The following is a 25374-nucleotide window of genomic DNA, read 5'->3' as shown; positions in this document are numbered from 1 at the left end:
AACACATTTCCATGATGATGCCAGTGTTGTTATCCTTATCTATAACTATAAAAAAAATTGTTACATTAAATAAACATAAAATTAAACTACATTTAATAAAAATATAAATATTAAATGAAAAACTTAAAGTTGAAGTACTAAAATTACTAACGGAAATACGACTAAAACTGATTTAAAAAACTAAAAATGAAATGACAAAATAACACATTAAACTGACCAAAAAAACATATAATAGTATATAAATAATACTAAAATAACACTGGATGATACAGGCACACATGCTGGATAATTTACAGTAACGGGAGGGATGACGTGAGGAGATTAAACCAGTTCTCCATTTACCCCTGCGGTCCCAGAAGGACCACCAACACGAACCCCGTCCCGTTAGGTGTGTGTGTGGCTGTGCTACACCCCCCTGAAACAGACCCCTCAACACTGGCCCACAAAGCTAAACGGAAAAAGAAAACAACGCTGCTTTACGACATTGTCCATTTCTCAGTGTGATTTCCTAAATGTTTTTAGATTTACTGTAAGTCTGAGCTCTTACCTCATCCCATTTTACAGCTGAGGATAAAAACACCATCTGCTGCCAAATTATGATCCCATTCGCAGAACATCGAAGGAAAACTTGCACAATCCAACACTTCAAGTGAAGTCTAAGCTTCACATCATGACTTGTGCTACAAGTCCAGAGCCAGTTCAACCTTATTTATTAGTAAAAATGAACAAAAAACTGTCTGTTCCTTTTTAGTGTGATACAACATTGTGTTTAACATGAAACCTAAATGGTCATTTTACTCTAAACATGTTCCTGGTCTTATTGTGAAGGATTAATCAGTGCATGTTATTCAACATAAAAATATTTACCTTCATAAATATTCGTCTTTTTTAACTGATGTGACATGGTCCAATTAATCCACAATGGATCAAATGAAGTCCAATCCATTTTATTTTTTGTATTCAGAAATATTTCAGATTATGAATAGTAGTGTTGAGTTAATTTAGTTAATTGTTGATCTAGTTCAGTTCAATAACCGTGCCAATGTTGCAAAGTTAATCAATTATGAAACAAGTTCATCTATAAGCAGCTGTACATATTGAAAATATTGTCATTGTACAGCTCAATTCAGTTAAATCAGTATTACAGCATATTGTCTTTTAACCCACAATACAAAAGAAAGTTCAAACATAAAAGCTGTTGAGCTTCAAAAATGACAACAACAAAAAAAACACCATAAAAGAGTCTAAAGGTTCTACTTATTTTATTTTTGCAGCTCAAATCACTTTCACTGTATGTGGAAATAAGAAACTCATAACATATAAAACTATATCTGATTTTGGGCCCTATTTTAACGATCTGAAACGCAAGTATAAAACGCGAAACGCAAGTAACTTTGTGGGCGGATCTCGGCGGAAATCTAAAATGGGTTGGTCTGAAGTAGCTTCATTACTCATAGGTGTGGTTTGGGCGTAACGTGAAATAAACCAATCAGAGCGTCATCTCACATTCCCTTTAAGAGCAGGCGCGCTTGTTCCATGGCGGATTGCTATTATAACGGCGGATTTGCCAGACGCACGCCAGGAGAGGTTCACAGCCGAGGAGACCGACGTTCTTGTCAGGGCCGTAAAACACAGAGAAGTGACATTGGGGATGGAGAAACACACCCAAATTAGCTTCGGTTAAATAATTTGGGTAAATGTGTAAGCTAGATTTATGCCTATTTTTTCACATCTTCATGGACACAACAATGATTTCCCTCGTGTGGAATATTTTTCCTTGTAATTATGTATAGTTTGCAAAAATGAAAACTGCTGCATCTGTGTAGATGAGAGAAGCAAAGTGTATGTGCGTTGTGCACACTCTACATTATGGCCAAGCATGCGCCCTTAAAATAGCATCTGAACGCGCCACTGACTTTAGACTAGGTTTTTCCTGGTGTGTATCGGAATTGTTTTCTGAAACTGCAAAATAGCACCAGGGAACGTTTGCGCCGGAACACGCCTCCTCTTTGCGCTGAACCGCCCCCGGGAGTGCAAGTTCATTCCCTAATTTACAGACGTGCGTCTGTGGAGGGAAAAGTCTGCTGTGCGCGGGTGCAAAATAGGAATGATACATGCGTCGGTGTACAAAGTCAATTGCGCTGGGTGCAAGATAGGGCCCATAGTGTTCCATGGAAGAGTTAAACTCATGCCAATTTGGGTTTGAAATTACATTATGGGAGATTAAATAATGATAGCATTTTCATATTTAAGTGAACTATTCCTTTAAAGATGGGCATTGCAATATCTTTTTTCTGTTTAACCATTAAAGTCAGCATTAACGGAAGTTGCTCACATCTTTTCTTCTCTATTGTGACGTACTGTATATCCGAGTGAAACGGCTTCTGGAACAAGAACAAATGTTGATTTTGTCCAATGGGAAATGATTGGATGGTTGTGGTTTGCTATTGGTGGATCTTATGTGAGTGACAGGTTGCCCCGCCCTCATTCATCAGAGAAAAGAAGAAATGTTGCTACAAGGCACATTACTTTAATACAATAATGATGTGCAGGGAGAAATCATTTATAATAAACACTGCAATAATAATAGAAGAGCTCAATACATCAACAAAATCCTGTCTGCGCTACACTAGACATCTAAAACATCTTGCTGAATCTTTCCCATCGGATTTTCCTAATAGACTTTCAAAGATTCCTGAAATTAATAGACATACAGTCCTTTTGTGTGACCCAAAACAGCATGAGGCAGATTTACTGTAGACATGCAGAGCGCTGCTGTTTTCACCAACGGATTTACACTGAACAAAGCGAGAACATGCAGCAAAGCCGGTTCAAATTGCAAGTAACTCCCAGGAGTCCAGCTCAGATGTGGAATTTCAGCATAAATCTTTTCATGCTGGAAAATAGCATGTACCGTCTCCTTTATAGCAGACTCTTGTGTGGAGTTTTCCCTGAGCACCGGGCGGATTGCGAGGCTTAGGATGCTATTGTTAGAGTGATTGGCACATGAAAGTGTGTGAGAGACCACACAGCGGGACAAATGAGTGAGTCAGCGGGAACAGAAAACTCCCATCAGCCTTTTCTTCAGGAATCTTGTCACGGACAGATCCAGACACGGTGTGACCGGCAATTCTAGTCAAATAAAACGAGATTTTTTTTTACCTTCTCAGAACAAAAATGTGACCAGTGCATAATGCCAGGGTGTTGCTATGAAGTTTCTGAGTAGACACTGTATTTAAAAGTCTCCCCTCAAGCTTCCTTTAATGTGCGTCAGTGGGATTTAACCATGTGATGAGCAATCGTCACAATATAATAGAGATACAGTAAAAACTCTGATACTCTGCTGAAGAGTCTCTTTAGAAAAAAGATGTGTTTGTGCTGACAGGTGGAGGAGTGTGTGAATGTGTGTGTGGCATGCAGCTGTATAAGCCGTCTGCTTTTTTTCGTTGGGGGTCGTTGGAACAGTTGGACACACTTGCAGAACGCCTGACTCTGACCCCTAATTACTCCACAAACCCAGACCACCATCTAGCCCTCATTCAAATCCCTCTTCTTTGAATCAGCTCATTCATTCACTGCAAATAACTGTAAACTTGCCATTTATAGAGCATTTCCAAAGAGTTTTCAGTAATCATTTATATGAAGCCTGTATATAATAGAAGCGGTCTGTGGTTTTAACAAAGACGAGAAGTGTTTATAGGCACAATGTGAACTGGCTATGGGAAATGTTTAAAAAAATATATTATTATTAATTATTAATAATAATATTACTAGTAATTAATCATTAAAATTCATTTAAAATTAAAGTAATTATTAAATGAATCATAATTTTTATAATTAAAATTATTAAACAATTTAATATAACTGGTTACAGTTCACAATAACACACCATTTTCAAGTTGAATTATAAAGCATTGTAAATACATAAAAATTGCTTTAAAATGCATTTTATAAAGTGGATAGTTTGGACACAAAATTATTATTAATCTATTATGTTTTAAATTAATAATTAAAATTATATTAGAATTTGTATTGTTGTTGTTGTTGTTGTTAATAATAATAATGTATGTGTTGTAAAAGTGTTGTAAAATAAATTATATATAATAATTAACACTCACATAATATATAATGCATAAGAAAAATCTGAAATAATAATTGTTAAATGATCCCTTATGCATTAGACTCTTTAAATTAAAGGCAAAAATGATTTAAAAAGGCATGAATGCATTAAAGCATGATATATACAAGCTTCATGCTTTCAGAAGTGATGCTGAAATGCCAAGTGTCGACAGCAGCTGCTCACATGAACACCTGAGTAAAGCAGGCATTCCTGCTGATCACTTCCCAGGAATCCCAAACAGGGAGGATCACTGTGCTGATGGAGACACAGCCGGTCACAAGGTCTGGCATTAAGACGGACATAATGGAAACCGCATCGCCAGCCGCCACAGGTGACGCTTTGAAACACGACACACTCCTCCTGAGAGGAGCTGTTCAAGTTCATTCAGCGCATCACCTCTCTTTCTGCACACACTTTAATTAGCCATCAATCATCTGGAAAAGACAGGAGGAAGTGAGATCATGCATGAACATGCATGCTTTTTTTAATCTGTAATGGACTCTAGATTAGAAATCTACAAGATACAAACTTAATATGCATCCCAAAAGTAATGAGATAAAACATTGTGTATTCATGAATAAAACATAATGGTGATCAACAAGACCTATAGTAAGTTGCAGTAATGACGTCTTTCTTTGTGCACTAACCAGGTGAACGTGACTAGTACACATCGACAAGCAATGTCTGTCCACAATGAACATGAAACTACAACTAAACACTATTTGGTCAAATCAATCCACAACAGTCTCATCTAGTTCATGTATCAGTTTTTCATTACATTGCTTCCAAATTAAGAACTATAAGAATTAAGAACACAAATAGCATCATTAATAGTAACTGTCTATTCAGACATGATGGTCAATACCACAGAGGTGACTTTAATTTAACAGAGTTAAGTGTTAGCTATAAGCTCACTCACAAATCAGATCATGTTTAACAATGTTTCAAGTCATTTCAAGTTCATCTAGTTTTAAATGTACCAAGTGATGAAATCTGAGAGGGTGAGATGTAATCAGCCCCTCCATTTCCACCAGTTTGACCCACTCAGGTCTAGGTAATCATGACACTAAAAGCATAATCAGCCAATCACAGTGACATGGATGCACTGAATCTCTCTCACGTGACTTTTCATGTCATATTTTAGGAGCTCAGAGAAAACACAATGAGCTCAACAGAGGCAAAACAGACTCTGCTGGCTTTCAAACTTCATCCACTGATGCAAGTTCAGAAATCTAAGAGCTTTACACAGTATTTGTTCTCATGTTTCCATAAAGATCTTTACTTTATAGTGGAAAAGGTTTCTTTAGAATGTTCTTCACGACAAGAAAAAAAAAAAGAAGGTTATTTTAATAACTGCACTCTTAAAAATAAAGCTTCCAAAAGGGTGTTTTCCCTGTTTTGCCATAGAAGAACCATTTTTGGTTCCCCAAAGAACCTTCCCGTGATCAGTCCTTAAAAAATATATGTTTTTTTTTTTTTTAGTGTGAAGAACATTTTAATAATCTAAAGAACGTTTTTCAACTATAAAGAACCATTTGTGGAATGGAAAGATTGCATGTTAAAGTTTCTTCAAATGCCAATGAAGAACATTTATTTTTAAGAGTGTGTTTACTGAAGGTTTCTTTGGGGAAACAGAAATGTTTCCACTGGATGACTTTTGAAACCTTTTTTATGAGTGCATTTCATAATATTGGTTTTGTTTTATATTTGTACTGTCTCATCCAAATATGCGCAACAAAATGCCTTAACAAACACCACAAAAAAAAAAGGATTTATGTTTTAAAGATGCCTCTTTTCAGATTCAAGCAGGTGGAATCACGTGTGTGAATAGATGAACAGAGGTAAAGAGATATTTAACTGTTTACTTTTACCATATCAATAGTTCATCTTAGTAATGACCATTATTCTTGTGCAAGGGGGCGGGGAAAGGGGCGGAGCCACCAAACAACAACACCATTACCACAAACCACAGAGAGAGAGAGAGAGAGAGAGAGAGAGAGAGAGAGAGAGAGAGAGAGAGGAAGGGAAAGAGAGAGAGAGAGAGAGAGAGAGAGAGAGAGAGAGAGAGAGAGAGAGAGAGAGAGAGAGGGAAAGAGAGACAGCAGTGTGTTCCTTGTGTTTTCCGTGCGGATGAGTGGAAGTTAAAGGACGTCTCCCTCTAAATCAAAGTGTCACTCTGAACATTGAACAGTCGGAGGATCATTTGGACAGAGACGCTCACAGGAGATGCAGACACATGCTGGGACACACGGACCAAACTTAAACTGCACTTAAACTACGATTCACACCGGGACGCACAATGAGTCTGTCACCCATCATCATATGACAGCAACAGGAGACACACTTAAGAGGGACAGAATAGGACAGAAAGGACAGTAGCGGATCGGTGATGACTTTCACTTCAGGGACGATAACATCAAACCTTCCTGGAGAGAGATTAAAAGGATAAAGCAGAGAGAGAGAGAGAGAAAAAGCCCAGCAACTTCAGCACACTATCCCGGTAAGAGCCGTTTGATTATAAACCAGCATCTAACTGAAGATACATCAGTCATGTTCTCTGGTTTTCACCTTTATACTGTGTTACATGGACCCAGAAAATTCATAGACTGGCGGAGAAATGGCAGTTTAGCTTATGCATATCCATTGTAGAAATGTGCATGAGTTTGCATGAGATCTTATTCTTTGCCAGATCTGGAAATTTGAAAAATAAAAATGCCTAGATGAACCCTGATGGCACTCAAAGAGCAGTTTACATGTGTTCATTGAGCAGACACTCAAATTTTTTTATATTTTTTTTATTAAATATTTTAGAAATAAACAGTTACGCCAAAATTATATTTACTAGATATTCACCTGACTTTTAGGGTTTTAGAAAATTGTAGAACTATACACTGTGGCATAGTGCTTGCAACATCGGTCATGGGTTCAATTCATAGAAATTGCATAAACTGATTAAATGCAAGGTTACAGGCATCTGCCAAACTCATACATGTAAATATATAAAAGCAGAAATTTGCACAATATTCTCATCAAACTGTTCGATAAATGTTAGATAAATGCATAAGTGAGGAATGTTCCACATGGTGAAGCTGCGTGTCCTGAACTGAAGCTGGTAATGATCCTCACACTTTCCACAGAAACAATTACTGCTGAACTTCACACTTACGCATTCGGGAACTGGAGGATTCAAGGTTAGCAAGTTACGTAGATCTAGTTTCAACAAGAGCTTTAAACTACCTAATTATGAGTTACATAATCACCTATAAAATCAGTTCAAAATGTGTTTAGGATTTGCTGCATTTCCTCAAAGAACACACAGCTATATTTGAGAACAAACACCACAAATGACTCAAAAGTCTTTCTGAATGAATTCAAAATCCTGTAGAAATGCATCCCACCGCCACACACTGGAACCCCTTGAGCTGGATTTGTGCCCGATAGACACACTCTGAGTCTCAAAGTAAAGACTATACTTGCATTTCCTAAGACAATACCAGCGCTTGCAAGCCTGCAGAAAAGAATAGAAAGTTATTGTTAATGCATGCTGAAAATGATCCAGAAATCTGAGACGGAGAGAAGCGGAGACTCCGATGACATCAGCAGCTCAAGCAGGAAGCCCACTATGACATCATCACAGTCAGCTTTCAGTGGAATCAGATTTTAAATCTGTGAAATGCGAGTCAGATTTAGAATTCTTAACAATGATGTAATTCTGCATTCACATGCTTCGACTCATAGAGCTGATTTTGGCAACGCTCATAACAGCAAAACAGATCCATGTGCAGCTTCATCCGTGATGACACCAACATACAGCATCTCACGCATATTGAAGAAGAATAATCAATGTGATAGAAGCAAGTTTCCTAACACCTCTAACTGGGCATTTTGATATGAATGTGCAGATTTATAAAATTCTGACTTCGACAAGGACACACTTTTTATTTTCTAGTTGGTGAATTATAAACATGATCATACTGACAAGATGTAAAGGGTTAGCCATAATGCAAATTATTTTTACACTAAATGTGTTAAATATATTAAAAGGCTCATAAATCAACAACAAGAAGAAATGTGAATCCAGTGCAGAAATGAAATACAAGGTTGGAAAAGTCTTAATAAAGTCTTAATATCCAACAGACATGTTTTATGTTTCCTGAATCAATGGCAAGATAAACTGCACAACAACAACAACAACAACAACAACAACAACAGCCATTATGTAGTTAAGTAAAAAAAATATATATATGAATCATCATGCATGTTTGTAGCATGAGGTTACGGATCCTTGCTGAGTGTCTTGAGCAATCTTGTTTATTTTACGATTGATTGGAATATATTTTCCATTGATGACTCAAGGCTATGAATGTTTGTTTGTCCATTCCATCCAAACTGCAAGGAGCAGTGATTCAGATATTAAAAATAAAGAAATATTTTTTTGTTTTAGATCGAGTGGTAAGCTACAGTCCCCAGCAGCTACATCACCTCCCTGTGGCAGTTCTAATGTTTTAGGGCTCTACGTACAGTATTGGTCTCTGAAATGATCCCTGAAACGAGTGGGAAGGAGCACGCACTTACTAATGAGCACAATGAAAAACATGGAGCGCTGAGTCCGTTGCTATGGGAGACTCTCTACACACACACAACACACAACACACCAGGAACTGCGTGTGATCGATTTTCCCATCAGTGAATTAGTGCATTCCAGTCCTAGGGTGTAAATCTATGACTCAGAGATTATAGAAAAAGACTAAATCTGACATTAAACATCCATAAACATTTATCTAGGAAAACTTAAGATAGCATGTGCGCATCTGGATGCATGTGTGTCTATAACTTATCAATGCTTTGTAAAGCATTCTTAGGATTTGATCTGATGTTCAGGCTGTATGGCCTGACTTTGTGGAGACTCTTTGAAACTCAAGTGCACCTCAGATTTTACAGTTTTGTGTTAAAAGTTAAAGGTTTAATGCTTTAGATAACTATGGCTGAGTTGCATTTTGGGATAAGAAGAGAGAATTGCATATGGTGTGTGAACAGAGATCATATATTTGTTGTGAATGCAAGTTTGCACGACGAGTTTTGACTTTTATGAACCTGAATTATGATGAATCATTCCCTAAATGAACTCAATGCATCGGTCAGTGAGCAAATTAACATGATTTAGCTTTACCATTACAATGTCACTAATGCCTGCCAAAATTAATATAATAATGTTTAAATCATTTATTTGAATTAAATGTAATATTTGCATTATTTAAAACTAATATAAATTAATATAATTGCAGGTTGTCATATAATCAACTATTTAGCACTGATTTAGTGAGTTCATTCAGCGAAAGATTAATCTGACTGATTCAAACCAGTATCTGTTGTGCATTTGGTTCTTTTTAAATAATTTTATAAAATCACTGAGTCATTTGTGTGTGAATCAGAGTACACTGGGCAAACAAACTTACATTCACACCTAAAATACGAGTTAATTTGCTTTGGTGCTGGAGATTCAGTCTCTGTAAAATCACCAACCATGTGTAATTCTCTCTGCTTATCCATTATTCAATGACACAATACTGGAGTAAAACACACAGAGACACACACGTACATCGCAAAACTTGTGTGGTCAAACTTGTGCATATGGCAAAACCACTAGTGTGGCCTAGTGTTCAAAGATCTAGACTGGTATCAAAAGGGTTTAGCTTTATATCCTGCAAGGCACGATTAATTGGGTAATTCTAATGGTGTAGAGTAATTTACTTTGGTTAAAAGCATCTGCTAAATCACTACTTACAGATGCTTTTCCAGGGCACAAAAGACCTGTTCTTTGGAAAATCACCAAAGACATTCCAAGGCCCCGTGTTTTTAACACGTGTTTCATTAGCTAATGGCTTTCAGATAAATTAACAGTTCATTCAACAAAATGATTCACATGACACTCACTTCAAACAGGATTTAACTTGCATTCTGTCTGTGCTGTTTTTTAATTGTCATTCTACAGTGTGACCACATGGGTCAGACAGGCTGTTGCGTTAGATCTAAATTAGCCAACTGCTTTAAGATTGCATGGGAAGCCAAATCGAACAGCTCCTCCCCTTTTTTTTTTTAAATAGCCAATAGCGTTTAGTCTGTATCACAGCTCAAGCAGAGCCGTGGAGCTTCAGATTCTAGAGAGCATTTGATTGGACAGAAGATCTGATGAGAAGCTGAAGTGCAGAATGATGTCATCAAAATCACTGATCCATATTGGCAGAAGTGAGAGTCTGTAAGTTTTAAATGCTTATATCTTCTAAATGCGAATTGTGTCAGCACACTTTAGCTCATAGATAACAGTAAGGCAAACATATTCATAATAAAAGCCAAAAAACGTAGAGACTCAAAGACTTCAAGGCTCATTCACACCAAGAACAGTAACACAGATAACTAACGATAACTATATCAGTCCACACCAGCAGACGATATTGTTCTGTTTATTATAAGCACACGCTGCAGTTCTGTCGTCTGTCACTTTAAATGCTCGAGGGATGGATTCTGATTGGTTGTCAGTGTTTTTATCGTTCATTAGCTGGAAAAAAAGTGATGAAGGTTCTAAAAGCGATTCAACACGGTGCCAAATAATATCCAATACGACCACATTAGAAATAAGTCAAGTCAAGTCACCTTTATCTCTATAGCGCTTTTTACAATACAGATTGTTTCAAAGCAGCTTCACAGTGATAACAGCAAAATAATGCTTTCTGCTATATAGCAGATCTAGAAGAAAATAGTGTCATAGTTCAGTGATGGTTCAGTTTTGTTGTAAAAAAGTTATTAATTTAGTTTCATTTATATATACAGCCACTCTAGAGAAAACAGTGATGTCATCGTCCAGCTCAGTTGTCAATGCTGGCAGATCAATAATATTGTTGAATATTAAATATCCCCAGCTAAGCCAAAAGCCAAAGGTGATGGTGGCAAGTAACCAAAACTCCATCAGGAGACAGAATGGAGAATAAAAAACCTTGGGAGAACCCAGACTCAGTCAGGGGCCAGTTCTCCTCTGGATCAACTATGATTCAGGCATTACAGGTCAGAAGTCAGATTGGATCAGAACATTCAGAATATTTATCCAGTTCCATCTGGGTGAAGATCGGAGTCACGCCGGTGTGGAGACGGGTTTGTTAAGGATCAGTGCCGATGGCTGCCGTGTCGATGAGGCAATGTGTTATGCATTTGATGAAATTAGATTAAAACAGTGGCTAGTATAAACCTATGTGAGTTCATTATTTGTGCTGTGGGCTATGTAAATAATGGCGGTAAAAATAACCACACTTAGCATAATCAGAATTAGGAAAATCTCCTATAAAATGGAAGTGAAAAGGTTTGCTCGTGTCATGTAAATATCTTACTGCAAGAACAATAACCATAAAGATAACTAACGATAACTATATCAGAGTCCACACCAGCAGACGATATTGTTCTGTTTATTATAAGCACACGCTGCAGTTCTGTCATGTCAAAACTGGACTTGCTCTGTCGATTTAAAGGCTCGAGCTCTTTAAAGCAGGATGGATTTTGATTGGCTGTCAATGTTTTTATCGTTCATCAGCTGGGAAAAAAAGTTCTGAAAGTGATTCATCACGGCGCCGAAACAATATTCAATATTTCCATATTAGAAATGTGTTATGCATTTGATGAGTATGAGCCTATGTGAGTTCATCACTTGTGCTGTGGGGTATGCAAATATTGGTGGTAAAAATAACCACACTTAGCATAATCAAAATAATGAAAATCTCATGTAAACTGGAGTGAAGAGGTTTGCTTGTGTCATGTAAAATATCTTACTGCGATCAAGTCCTTACTCTGATTATTAGAAATAATTGCATATTTGTGTGCATGTACGTAAATGTTGTCATTGATAAAAAAAAAACTAAATGTTTCTTGAGCAGTAAATCATGTGAATCAGAATGATTTGTGAAGGATCATGTGACACTGAAGACTGGAGTAATGATGATGAAAATTCAGCTTTGATCACAGGAATAAATTACAGTATAAAATATAATGTCACTGTTTTTACTGTATTTTTGATCAAATAAATGAATCCTGTGTAAGCATGAGAGAATCCTTATAAATAAATACACGACTTTTCATGTGGATACAAATACATATTCCTACTGAGAATATACACTAAACTCTTATTTGATTGTGTTTCAGCACAGAGACACATCTCAGAGAGTCATGACTGTCGTCACTTTGAAGCGTTTTCTTCTGGCCCTGCTGACCATCACCCTATCCAGACCCGACATTGCTTCGATCGGCTTCGCCGAGGAGTTTGAAAGCCGAGATGATGTCCTTGAAAGCGAGTTCATGTATGCCGGTCGATCCAAACGCTCCCCGGACCCTCCCGGCGCCTCTGACGTGGACAAATGCTCCTACACCTTCATCGTGCCTCAGCGGAAGACCACAGGTGCAATCTGTGTGAACTCGAAAGAGCCTGAAGCCCTGCTGGAGAACCGCGTGAACAAGCAGGAGCTGGAGCTGCTGAACGGAGAGCTCCACAAGCAGCGGCGTCAGATCGAGACGCTACAGCAGCTGGTGGAGGTGGACGGTGGTGTGGTGAACGAAGTCAAGCTCCTCCGCAAGGAGTCGCGCAACATGAACTCCCGAGTGACGCAGCTCTACATGCAGCTTCTGCACGAGATCATACGCAAGAGAGACAACGCGCTGGAGGTTTCTCAGCTGGAGAACCGTGTGCTGAATCACACGTCAGAGATGCAGCATCTAACCGCACGGTTTCGGGACCTGGAGCACAAATACCAGCACTTGGCCTCGCTTGCAGGCAACCAGAGCGCGCGCATAGTGCAGCTGGAGGAGCAGTGCAGAAGAGGAGGTGGTGGAGCTGCTGTTGTACGACAAGCACGACCTTACCAGCCTCCTGTGATCCCGGCACAACCACCACAGACACCTCAACATCGACAACCACCTCCACCTCCGGTCCAGCACTCCCCCGCCAGGCCTTTCCACCCGCCGACCTACACACGCAACCACAACCAGATCACCAATGAGATCCAGAGTGACCAAAACGCCAAAGCAATGCCACCAACCTTACCGACCATAGCCTCTGAAACACACAGCTTCTCAACAGATAAACCCTCAGGTGAGTGTCTCTTCCACAAACAATCGGTGAAATTGACAGTAAATAAAACAGATGTGGCTACCAGAGATTTATCATAAAAAAAAATTAATGAACTGATAATGTTAATATGACAACAACCTTAAAAACAACCGGTGGGGAAGAAAAAAGACATGCTGAATCAAAGCTCATAAGTAACCTTTCCACAAGCTGGGGGAAATATTAATGGTCACACTTTTGTTTAGGGTACAATTCTTACGATTAACTAACTATTAACTATGACTTTTGGCTAAATAAACTCCTAAATACTGCTTATTAATAGTAAGGAGTACTAGTAAGGTAGTTGTTGAGGGTGGAGTAAGGGATGGAGAATCTGGTAATACAGAATAAGGCATTAATATGTGCTTTATAAGTACTAATAAACAGTCAATATCCTTGTAATATGTATGCTAATAAGTTTAAAGTGAGAATTGGACCCTAAACTAAAGTGTTACCATATTAATATATATAGAAGGTGCACAGTGTACACAAATACAAATCACCATCATGGAAACACTAAATATGCAATAACACTAAAATAATGCAATAAACAATAATTTAACAACATAACATAAGAAATATAACCATAATGCATATAACTGATATAAAAAAATAAATTTAAAAAAGTGACTTTTTCCACTGTAAATGATAAGATGACTTAAATTTAACAGTATTGGTATTGTGGCATTGCTTGTTTGATATTTACAAATGCTCTGCAAATGTTTAAAGAACAGAAAATGTTAAAGAAAAACATTCCCTTACAAAAATCATGACGCAAGTCTCCACAAGGCAAACTTCTGCGAAGCATTTTGTGTACGCAACAGGATCAGCGAGACTAATGAGAAACATCTAAACATTACACAGCCAGCAGTCTTCCTTCTCTTGCAGCGTTTCTGCAGAGTTACAAGGTTAATTGTCTTTTGCACACTGAGTATGATAAATAAGTATGGATATGCATAAGTGGTTTGGTTACATCGGTGGTTCCAAAGAAAACAGCTCAAAGGTTCACCGACACAAGCAACATGGAGACACGTGGATTTCCCTGCCGATGATCACGCCAGAGAGCTTGGCCTCCGTCCCATTACAACACAATCATCTGGCAACATATCTTCTGAACTAAGAGTTCACATTAATCTTTGGAGGAAAACCCTCCAAGACACGAACCACTTTAAAGTCCTTAAACGGGGGATTCCAGACACCATTCGGCAAGCTTCTACAGTGCTTTGCTGTAAGAGGTTTGTTAAAGTATTGCTTACTATTCTGCGATGTGGGGGTTAATATGAGGTAACTGGGGAGCTCAAGTGTGGAAGTATAAATGAAATGCAGAATGTAAATGACGGGGTGATGGTATGTGGTTGTGGTTGTAAATCTATACAAACTTTCCTGAAATCTTCCTCACAATATCACCAAAACACACATCCATTCTCTATCCACTGCAGTCGTCTGTAAATTCATCTTGTCGTCCTGTTTTCTTTTTAACATGCCATTAAATCACGCCTCTGGAAGTTATTAGCAAGATTTTCACCCACAACAAAGAACTGCTAATGTGCTTCGTTTTAACAGATTCATGGACACTTAACAACATGTAATGGGTCAGTTGACAGCGCGATTCTAATAAATATCCCACACTGCATCAGTAATACAGCTTTTAAAATACTTACTTGCTACTTTATCAAATGCACGACACATTTAATCTTAGTTTCCACAGGCAACAGAAGAGTCGGCAACATCGTGTGCAGAGAAACTCGCTGTTTACACCTAAATCTACACATATACTGAATGCCATTTAATGACATGCAAAATATACATTATGGATTGCTCCTGTAAGTGACTTTGGATAAAAGCGTCTGCTAAATGCATAAATGTAAAACATTGGTCATTTAACAGACGCTTTTATCCAATAGCATGTGAAAATGCCTGAGGATGGAAAACTTCCAATGTAAATCATTCTGGTGGATCAAAACAGGCCTGAGACTCAATTGTGGCACATAATGCAAAAAAGCAATTAAGAAGCTTGTTTAATTGTAAGGATTTTGGGGGGAACTATGAGAGATAACAATATATGTGCCATTTATGCACTGCTTTAAACATTTGACCATCACTGAAAATGAGGCAAGACGACCTGATGTAAACAAGTCCTTCAATGCATAAAAAAGGGCTGATGAACAATCATCTAAAACTTCAAAGCGAATGAAAGAAATACAGAAGGTCCTTTCAAAAAGAGATGACTGATTTCAGCGCTGACTGTGAGTAGCTCTTACTCACGAGATGACAAGCTTCTTGCTCATCAATAGTCTGGAAAATGATCCGGTCACAAGCAGATTGATTCCAGTCTTACCCTTTTGAGTCCGTAATGCTTGATTATTATTCAGCAATAAAACTCCTAATCTGAAATGTAATGTCAAAACAGCCGTCACAGAAAGACAAAAAGCAGAAAAGTCAAATCAAAACACAAACTGTGACAAATTAGATTCCAATGTATTTTTCTATTGCGTTTTGGAGAAAATCAACAAGCGTGACAAAAGATGAAGGGTAATTTTAGACTGAAACTTCAATGAATGTTCTCTGAAACCGGCTGACCCTCAGATGAATGTCTCACTGGTACATTTATTAGAGTACGAGTATTATATCTATCCGGCCTGACTCATGGAAGTGAATCTCGACCGATGACGTACAGTTTGCATGTTCAAACCTAAAATAGTTTAATGCATTTCTCACATCTGCTTTTGTATAAATTGCATTTGCAAACAGCTCACTTTCTATCTCACTTTTTTATCTCCTGCAATGCATCCACAGCAGACACATAAGACCAACAAATGGGAAAAAAAAAGACCTACAATGTTTAAATGAAGACGCACCACATCTCTAGTCACTGTGATGTTACTGCATTGGTACTCGCTGGGATGAGAAAGCTAAACCTACTATGCAAACCTACTAAAACAAGACTTTTTGTGAAATCTGAATGCAATCTGTCTGTTTCTAAAAGGTACCAATTGGTGTGATGATCTTACTTCAACAGAAGCCCTCATCCAGGCATCTTCCACCAAATTTAACAGTCGTTAACATTCAGAGCCCCAAGAGGCCAGAAGATATGGAAACAATAGCCTGAAGAATCCCGTGTGAGAACAGAGGCAATGGCGAAAGTGTGATTTGGCTCTTGGACTGAAGCTTGTTAGCTCATTAGACACCTTTACAGGGAAGCTGGAGGTTCTGTAATCACAGCGGTCAGAAGCAGAGACTGCATGTTCATTATCTAGATGATTTTCCATCTCCTTAGGGCAGGTTTTACGACGCACAAAACGTTGGGGAGAGCATGCAGTCATAATGAAAACAGAATTGCCTCAAATGTGCCGCTGGAAACCTATGAGTCCAGATGAGGAAATAACATCTCAGCTACAACGGTTGCATAAGTGCTGTCAAATAACATATGACTATATCCACTCCTCTGGTAACATTTAGAAAAAAGCACTCAAATGACTACAAACGAAAAAATGTATTATGTAACAAATGTAGCAAAAGTAACTTGTTACCATTTTTACTTTTAACTAAAAGCCTTTATATATAATGCTTTATAAAAGTAGTTTTATGCAATAATTATGCCTTGTAATGCACCTTAAAAAAGCATTGTATGGTCTCATGAATAATTGTAACTATATAATATAACATTATAATACTTATCTATTCATTATTACACATATATTAAGTATAATGCATTAAAAGACAAACCAATTTTAGATGTAAAAAGGAATCTGCAAATATTCTAATGCATTATCAATCTCTTTATAATGCATTATACATAAAGACATAACTTAAGATGCTTTGAAATTTCTCTATGTTTTCCATGGAAAAACTAACAGCTTTCGCAACGATGGTTGCACAAGTGCTGTCAATGAGATGATGGCTTAAGTTAATGGTATGAAGTCAGTGAGGACAAAAATGGCATTTTACAGGCTCATGCATACAATACGTTTATTAAACATGCGATGTTCATCCATAAGATATACTACAATCCAAAAGCCTCAACACAATTGGAACACATCAAACTTGATGAAAACTATTAATTTTCATAAAAGAAAAAAAGCTCCTGGAGGTCCTGGCCAAGAACTCTTCAATATGTGACGCTCTCGCAATTCTGTTCTTAAAGGCAAACTGGTCTCAGAAACAGTGATGTATGCATGTAATAAATAGCAGCTTTAACCCACATCTGAATTGATTTCAACATAAAATTCAGAGATGCTGTAGACAGAGAAGAATCATGCATTCAATAATGCACGTGTTTGCTTTCCATACAGGACCGTTCAAAGACTGTTTACATGCTCTAGAAGAAGGACACACCAACAGCAACATGTATCTACTGAAGCTGGAAAACACCAACAAACTGATGCAGGTCTGGTGTGACCAGAGACACGACCCCGGCGGCTGGACCGTCATTCAACGACGCATGGACGGATCGGTCAACTTCTTCCGAAACTGGGAGACATATAAGGTCAGAAACATGTTTATGTTCATTTAACATTTTCTGCCAATGACAAACACCAACAAACAGATCATGCAAATAAAGACGATGTGATCATGAGCTCATGCATGCATACATCATCGCTCAGCGCCGCTAAAATTGATTATAATGCTTCTGATCTGTATCATTGGATAACAGCATGAACTCCCCTAGTACTTCCCCCAGTCATGGTTAGTTATCGTAATGAAACACACATTGCTCTGAAATCCTGCCATTCGTGCATGGAGAAACTTCCATGACAAAATGTCTTAACCGGTCAGACTCTCAGCAAACTGCAGCTTTTTGCAATTTCTGAATTCATTGCTTTTCAAACGTCAATGGAATTCGGTTATGCAAGATGGGCAAGGTTTCCAAACTAGGGCCAGGGCTTTTCCAGGGCTTTGTCCACAAACACACTGTCTGACGAAAACACTCTGTCGATATCATTAGAGCCCGGAATTACAGTCAGGACTAGACGTAAAGAGCCAATGTCATGGGAAATATTTAATGACTATATAAAAAAAAAAAAGCACACAAAAAAAAGCACTAAACTGTAATTATATAATGATTTTTTTTTTTTTTTTATGCAAACCATTTATATTCCACAAGTTTTTGGGAATCCAGTCATGAATAGTAAATAAGAATAAAGCTTAAAATGATGCTGATCAAAACATTACTGTGAGTGAAGCACTAGCGAGGGAAGATGCATTCATAAAACCGATAACTTTTTTCTCTCTCACTCACTTTTTCTTTTCAAGAAGATAAATTCAAGAGAAAATGTTTCATAGAATTGAGGACAGTTCATAGTGAACACATCTGTCACGCTATAAACAGGCTAAAATGGCATTTGGCATCAACGATCTCAAACCTTGCATGAAGCATTAATGTGCCACTTTAGAATTTGAATGCAATGTGAATGTTGCGTAAAGATTCTGTAAAATTTCTCCATTGTGTTCCATGGAAAAACTAACAGCATTCAGGTTTGGAACGACTTGCGGGTGAGGAAATAATGACAGAATTGTATTTTCTGGTTAAACAATTTCTTTAAACAATGACTAACACAACAGCAGTCTGGAGCGATGATTTATTACATGCATAAATAAATTCTGTGACGTTATTCTAGGTGTTGAGCTGGCTTGTCTCTGCCATAACGTGTAATTTCTGTCCGCCGACAGCGAGTTGCGTACGTTCTCAGGTGTTTTAGATACTGTGGTCAGACCTGCTTCCTCTGAATGAATGATTAACCCTAATGCCGAGACCGCTAAATACAAACACATGTGTACGATGTCGGAGGAGGTCTTTTGAATGTCATCGTCTGGCAGGATTCAGGATCTGGCAAAGTGTTTTGAAAGAGCATTGTAGAACTTTAAGATTTACAGTTTATTTGATAATCAAGAGGTTTCCGCCAGTTCTTGTTCTGTTTATTGTAAGTCAACTGAGCATAAAAAGTCCTGCTGAAGAGTCTGAGATTTAACACAACCAGTCCTAAAAAACTCTATTCGCATCAAACATTTCACTCAGTTTAGCACGGTAAATGGTCGTTGTTAAATCCATTTACTTAATTCCTGAATGAATCAGCCGTTTGAACGAATATAATGAATTATTTAAAGAACAAGTTCGGTATTTTACACTTAAAGCCCTGTTTTCAGATCGTTTCTGATGAAATACAATGGTTAAGATTGAAATTTGGACAAATGCTGCTGTCCCGAGAATTTTCGGTTTCTGTGGTAGCACAATGGCTGCATAGGTGCACTGGAACAATCCTTCCTAAAACGCATTAAACTTTCGTTTACAAAGACGTGAAACTCACCGAGTGGTCAGGGGTGTTCACTGATATGCTCACACAAAAATCGCTGCAAAAGATGCTTTCCAACAGGTTTTATCGTAGTTTTTGTCCAACTCCAAGTCAATGGTAAACGAAAGTTTAATGCGTTTTAGGAAGGATTGTTCCAGTGCACCTATGCAACCATTGTGGAGGTGTGGGGGTGTGGGGGGGTGCTACCACAGAAACCGAAAATTCTTGGGCCAGCAGCATTTGTCCAAATTTCAATCTTAACCATTGTATTTCATCAGAAACGATCTGAAAACAGGGCTTTAAGTGTAAAATACCAAACTTGTCCTTTAATGACTTACTCATTAAGACATTTACCGCCACCTACTGGCAGTTTTGGTTTCTTATTTAGAGTATCATTTCATTAAAAAAATTATTTCATATTTCCATATTAATAAAAAAAACAAAAAACATTAAAGGTATAGTTCACCCAAAAATGAAAATTCTTCATTCATCATTTACTCTGAAGCCTAAAATGTTATGGTGTAATACATTCTAATGTAGAATCAAATTAAATATTTGCTACTTTTTGTAATGTCTATTTGATGCTTTTCTCATTTAAAGGGTGGTGGATTATGATTTCACTTTTCTAACTTTAGTTAGATGTATGTAGAATCACAAAAAAAAAAAAAAAAACGTTATATTTGCTCCCCTTGGGTAGCATTTTCAGAAAGTATGGAGTGTCATTTCATTGTTACGCCGACGACACGCAAATGTATCTACCACTCAGGCGCTCTACCAATTCATTTGAGTCACTTTTAGAGTGTTTAAAGGATGTTAAAAACTGGATGGCCAAAAACTTTTTAATGCTAAATGAGGAAAAAACTGAGGTCATTGTATTCGGCCACAGAAATAACTCCTCAGAAATTATATTAGATTTAAGTCCCCTGGCATCTTACTCGAAAACAACTGTTTAATTGACAATAACCTAAAAATGGACAAGCAAATTAACTCTGTGGTCCGGGCTTGTTTTTATAATCTGCGTTTATTAGCAAAAACTAAACCATTTTTTAATGGCCCGAAAGAGTTATCCATACCTTTATTTTATCACGGCTGGACTTTTGTAACTCTCTGTATTGTGGCATTACCGCCGCATCCTTGTCTCGATTACAATCGGTGCAAAATGCTGTGGCGAGGCTTTTAATGAGGGTAAAGAAACACGAATCAATTACACCCGTACTAGCGTTTCTAAATTGGCTTCCAGTCCATTTTAGAATTAGATATGAAATATTATTGTTTGTATATAAATCGTTAAATAACCAGGCCCCACCATATTTGGCAAACCTTTTAACCCCATATTACCCTTCTAAAACATTACGCTCAGAGAATCATAAACTACTTATAGTGCCTAGAACAAATCGCCTACATAAAGGCGACCGGGCCTTTGCAGTAATAGGGCCGAGACAGTGGAATGAGCTGCTGCTATCTATCAGGTCTGCCAAATCGCTGTCAATGTTTAAGAATCTGTTGAAAGTGCATCTAATGTCGTTAGCCTATAATGGTTAGATGTGATGTTTTATATGTTGTCTATTTATTGGTCTATGCGTGTCCTTATTTTTATCCTTTTATATAATCTGTATGTAAAGCACTTTGGTTCAACCTCGGTTGTGTAACAAGAAAAAAAATGTTTTCCTCTTTTCTAATTTAGCAAGGATTTGGGAACATCGATGGTGAATACTGGCTTGGTTTGGAGAACATCTACTGGCTGACCAACCAAGGCAACTATAAGCTACTGGTGACACTCGAGGACTGGTCCGGCAGAAAGACGTTCGCAGAATACGCCAGTTTCCGTTTGGAGCCAGAGGCGGACTTCTACAAGCTGAAGGTGGGCCGTTACCATGGAAACGCCGGAGATTCGCTCACCTGGCACAACGGGAAACAGTTTACCACCTTAGACCGAGATCATGACGCGTACACAGGTATCAGAGGAATTCAGTCCTTATCACAACCAACTTCTATACAGAGATCTTTGCATCTCACTAAGATGCAATGCACTCACTTTGCATCTTATTTTGCACGCATTACTTTGCACGCATTATTTTCATTGTCCACTAAGGGCTAAAAATGTACTAACTCTACAGTGCTGCAGAAATGAGTACTAAAACCCAGAAACGAGTTCAGAATGATGGAACTGGATTTTGTTGAAGTCATGCAACTATGGTGTAGTTCTTTAAAGCCAAACTTTAGCTTTTTACTTAGTCATTAAGGCTTCAAAATTCATTTGTGAAGATTATCTTGATGAACAAAACGTGCAAGGGTCATAAACTTTTGTTGTTCATTGAGATTATTTCTGCAATAATCCAAAAGCCAACTGGCTGGAAGTAAAGCGAACCAGGATGATTCCAAATTCCGGGTTGCAAACAAAATGACATCATCACTGCAGCATTCTAAATAGAATCAATGTGTAACAGTGTGTAATTCTCTATCAAAATACAAAAGTCACACTTTTCACTTACTCAAACCTCATTTCCTCTCATACAGGAAATTGTGCCCACTATCAGAAGGGTGGTTGGTGGTACAACGCCTGCGCCCACTCGAACCTGAATGGCGTGTGGTACCGCGGTGGGCATTACCGCAGCCGCTACCAGGATGGAGTTTACTGGGCGGAGTTCCGCGGTGGCTCGTATTCCTTGAAGAAGGTCACCATGATGATCCGGCCAAATCCCAACACTTTCCATTAGAAACATCATGTGAAGGAAAATGCTAATCTAACATGCCGTAACTCAAGAGACGTTGTAAATAGTGCAATGTTAATGTTATTTTTGTATTGATCGTTATGAGTCTTATGAATTCCTTATGCAGTCATACATATTCAAAATCCAAAAATATGACTTCATGAAGGAGAGACGACTTTTTGGGTTTCCTGGAGACAGAGGTCTCAATGGTGCCCAGGCGCTGTGGACAATGAAGAGCAAGTGAAAATGCTAGAAAAAAACGTTACAATCTTCAGTCAGATGAACCTGGCAACATGACCTGGAGCTGGACAGCATCGTGTGCGTCATTACAAGTGCGCTTAAAATGGGGATATAGTCAGTATGTTTACCTGATCTTAACAGGCACCGAACCTCATTCTCACTGTAAGAAGTCTAACCTTGAAGAAGAGAACTGTTATTTTGAGTTTACATTAGTGCTATAAAACATAATATGTTGTGTACTAACGGAGGGATTTAAACAGTTCACATTATTCAGTTCTCATACCATTTTATCTGTTTATAGCATTGACTTTCAATAAAGGGTACGTTGCAATTTTGCCCTGCGAAGTGGACAACACAGGATTTTTGAACGTCTAAAGGGGATTTTATATGCAAAAACTTAAACATTTAGAAGTAAATTTAGCCAAGTTATTGTGTATGCATCTATTTACTGTCTAAATTAAGAGATGTGAATTGGTTTAACACATTTAAATCACAAATGTGAAGCCTCTGAAAACGTCAATGACTCCGCTAAATTTAGTCTCTTGCTCATTTGATCTGTTTATAACATTGACTTCCAATAAAGGGTAAATTGCAACTGTGCCCTGGGAAGTGAACTACATAGGAATTTTGGACATCTTAAAGGGATTTTTTGTGTTAAAACTCAAATTTAGTCTAGTTATTGTTTATGCACCAATTTACAAGCTAAATTGTAAATAGAGAGACGCAAATTGGCTAAACTAACATTTAAATCCCAAAAGCGAAGCCTCCGTAAACTTCAATGACTAGGCTAATTTTAGTAGCACAAATGCAAAGTCTCTTCCTTATTTGATCTGTTTATACCATAGCATTGACTTTTAATGATGGGTACTGTTGCAATTGTGCCCTGACAAGTGGACTATACACAGGATTTTTTGACATCTTAAAGGGATTTTTCAGGCAACAATAAAAATTCTGCCAACATTTAGAGGTAAATTTAACCTAGTCATTGTGTATGCACCTATAGCTAAATTGTAAATTAAGAGACATTTAAACCACAAACACAAAGCCTCTGCAAGCATCACAAAAGATATTACTGACTATTTTAATGTACTGTAACAGCATTCATATGTCCATGAATGATTTCACTCATTTGAGTCCTGTTTGGAAACCATCTGTATAAACAGTAGAAGCTATGGCCCTGTTTACACCTGGTATTAAAATGCGTTTTGGTTGATCGGATCACAAGTAGCCTAGATGAGGGAGACACATTCCTGTTTACACCGGGTGTTTTAATCCGTCTCTTTTGTCCATTTTTGACCACTTCTGTCCTGATTTCTTCGAGGGGAGGGTCTCTGGGAGGATTAATCTATGGGCTTTTTCAGATCTTTCAATCTAATGGACGAAATAAGCTCCTGCAGTTTACATATGAACACGACCAGAGAACAAGCTCAAAACGCTATAGACCCCGTTTACACCTGTATTTAACATCGTCCACTAGTGATCCAATCGACCAAAACGCATCTTAATACCAGGTGTAAACAGGGCCAATGAGCGAGCTTGTTTTTGTAACGCAAAGTATGGTTGTGTTTTGTACTTACAGAATGTTCCAATAAATGATGTACAGCTACTGCAGTTTAGCTCTTTTGTGATGAACTGCAAAAGACAAGACTTGCCCTATAGACTAGATTACAGTGAACATGAGAGACGAGTCGAGAACGACCAACAGATGGACTGAGTTCAAAGCTCAATGTGTTCGTTTGTTCAAGCCTCTAAAAGGTCAAAGGATCTAAGGGCCCTACGGGAGACTCAGGGTTTGTCCTGTAAGAGAACAATCCCAATGCTTTGCTGCTCAAACATCTTGGTTGTTATGAATGAAAAAGGGTGTCTTTAACATTCGTTTCCAAATGAGGAAAACCTTTTAAAAGGCTGGAAAATACATTAAAGTCAGTATGAATATCCATCTACTCACTAGTCGCTTTCAAAGCCACGTTGTGTTTACACTCGCGCTCTTGCAAACTAATCCAACTCAAACTTTCCAACTTGTAGATTGTATTTAGGCTTTAAAAATTCACAAAAGTTGCATTCATTTGTGAAGAAATGTGTAAAATCTAACTTTTGCAGGGCACAACAAAAGTTATAAACTTTGAAATAAAATGCAGCACATTTTACTTCTGTAACGTGGAGTGTTTCCAATTGAAACAGGACTTAAAAATAAGGGTGGAATTGAATTTATTCATCAGAAATTAACTGAATTGTAAAAAGTATCTCGGAAGTCCTTAGAATAACATGCATCAGTGCATCATGATGGAAACCCGTGTTAAGAAAGTAAAAATAGGGTTCATTTTCAATTCATGCTGACTTAGAAATGAATGTAAAACAGTTGTGGAGTGGTTGAAAAGTGAATGCACATCTAAATAAAAAGTTTCTGAGATACTAGAACTATGGAACAGACGATGATGGCTTTAGTGGCAGCAGTGCACACAAACCATCATTTTGTTCATGTTTACCGTAAGCAGACACAAAAGAGAGAACAACACACTGATTGTTCAGCATGACACGGACTTTTAATACTCTGAATACCATGAGCTGGGTCACCAACACATGAAGGTATAAGTGAGTTTATGCACAAAGCATGACATTGCCCTGTCAGTCAGTTCTCATACTAAACATCCCTTGTTTTCTGGTTTATTCTTTGAAGTTTTTTTGTAGGGCAGCCAATTGATTAAATATTTTCAGCACAGTAATTACATGATATGAGGATTATTATCTAGCTTGCTTCCAAATCTAGTTGTCTAATAAACCTGGCATTGTATATTACAAATATCATTGGCTCTTTGGCAAATTGCTTGTGTTCCTCTTTAGCAAGTCACTTTGGATAAAAGTGTCTGCTAA

At 37.8% G+C, this 25374-nt stretch overlaps 2 protein-coding genes across 3 annotated transcripts in view; one reads left to right on the top strand and one right to left on the bottom strand.

The window, feature by feature from the left end:
- Positions 1-25374, bottom strand: part of LOC309499703 (ras-specific guanine nucleotide-releasing factor RalGPS1) — a 156733-nt gene that overhangs the window by 63768 nt on the left and 67591 nt on the right. The window lies entirely within an intron of this gene.
- Positions 6184-24109, top strand: angptl2a (angiopoietin-like 2a). The gene is made up of 5 exons (XM_082170125.1): positions 6184-6620; positions 12305-13247; positions 17555-17748; positions 21237-21507; positions 22070-24109. Exons 2-5 carry the CDS (start codon positions 12329-12331, stop codon positions 22267-22269), a joined length of 1584 nt encoding a protein of 527 aa, XP_082026251.1. The 5' UTR covers positions 6184-6620; positions 12305-12328; the 3' UTR covers positions 22270-24109.

This window comes from Leuciscus leuciscus (assembly GCF_965113295.1).
Source record: "Leuciscus leuciscus genome assembly, chromosome: 5".
NCBI classification, from domain to species: domain Eukaryota; kingdom Metazoa; phylum Chordata; class Actinopteri; order Cypriniformes; family Leuciscidae; genus Leuciscus; species Leuciscus leuciscus.
Note: the sequence above shows the minus strand (reverse complement) of the source record. Positions and strands in the feature narration are given on the sequence as shown.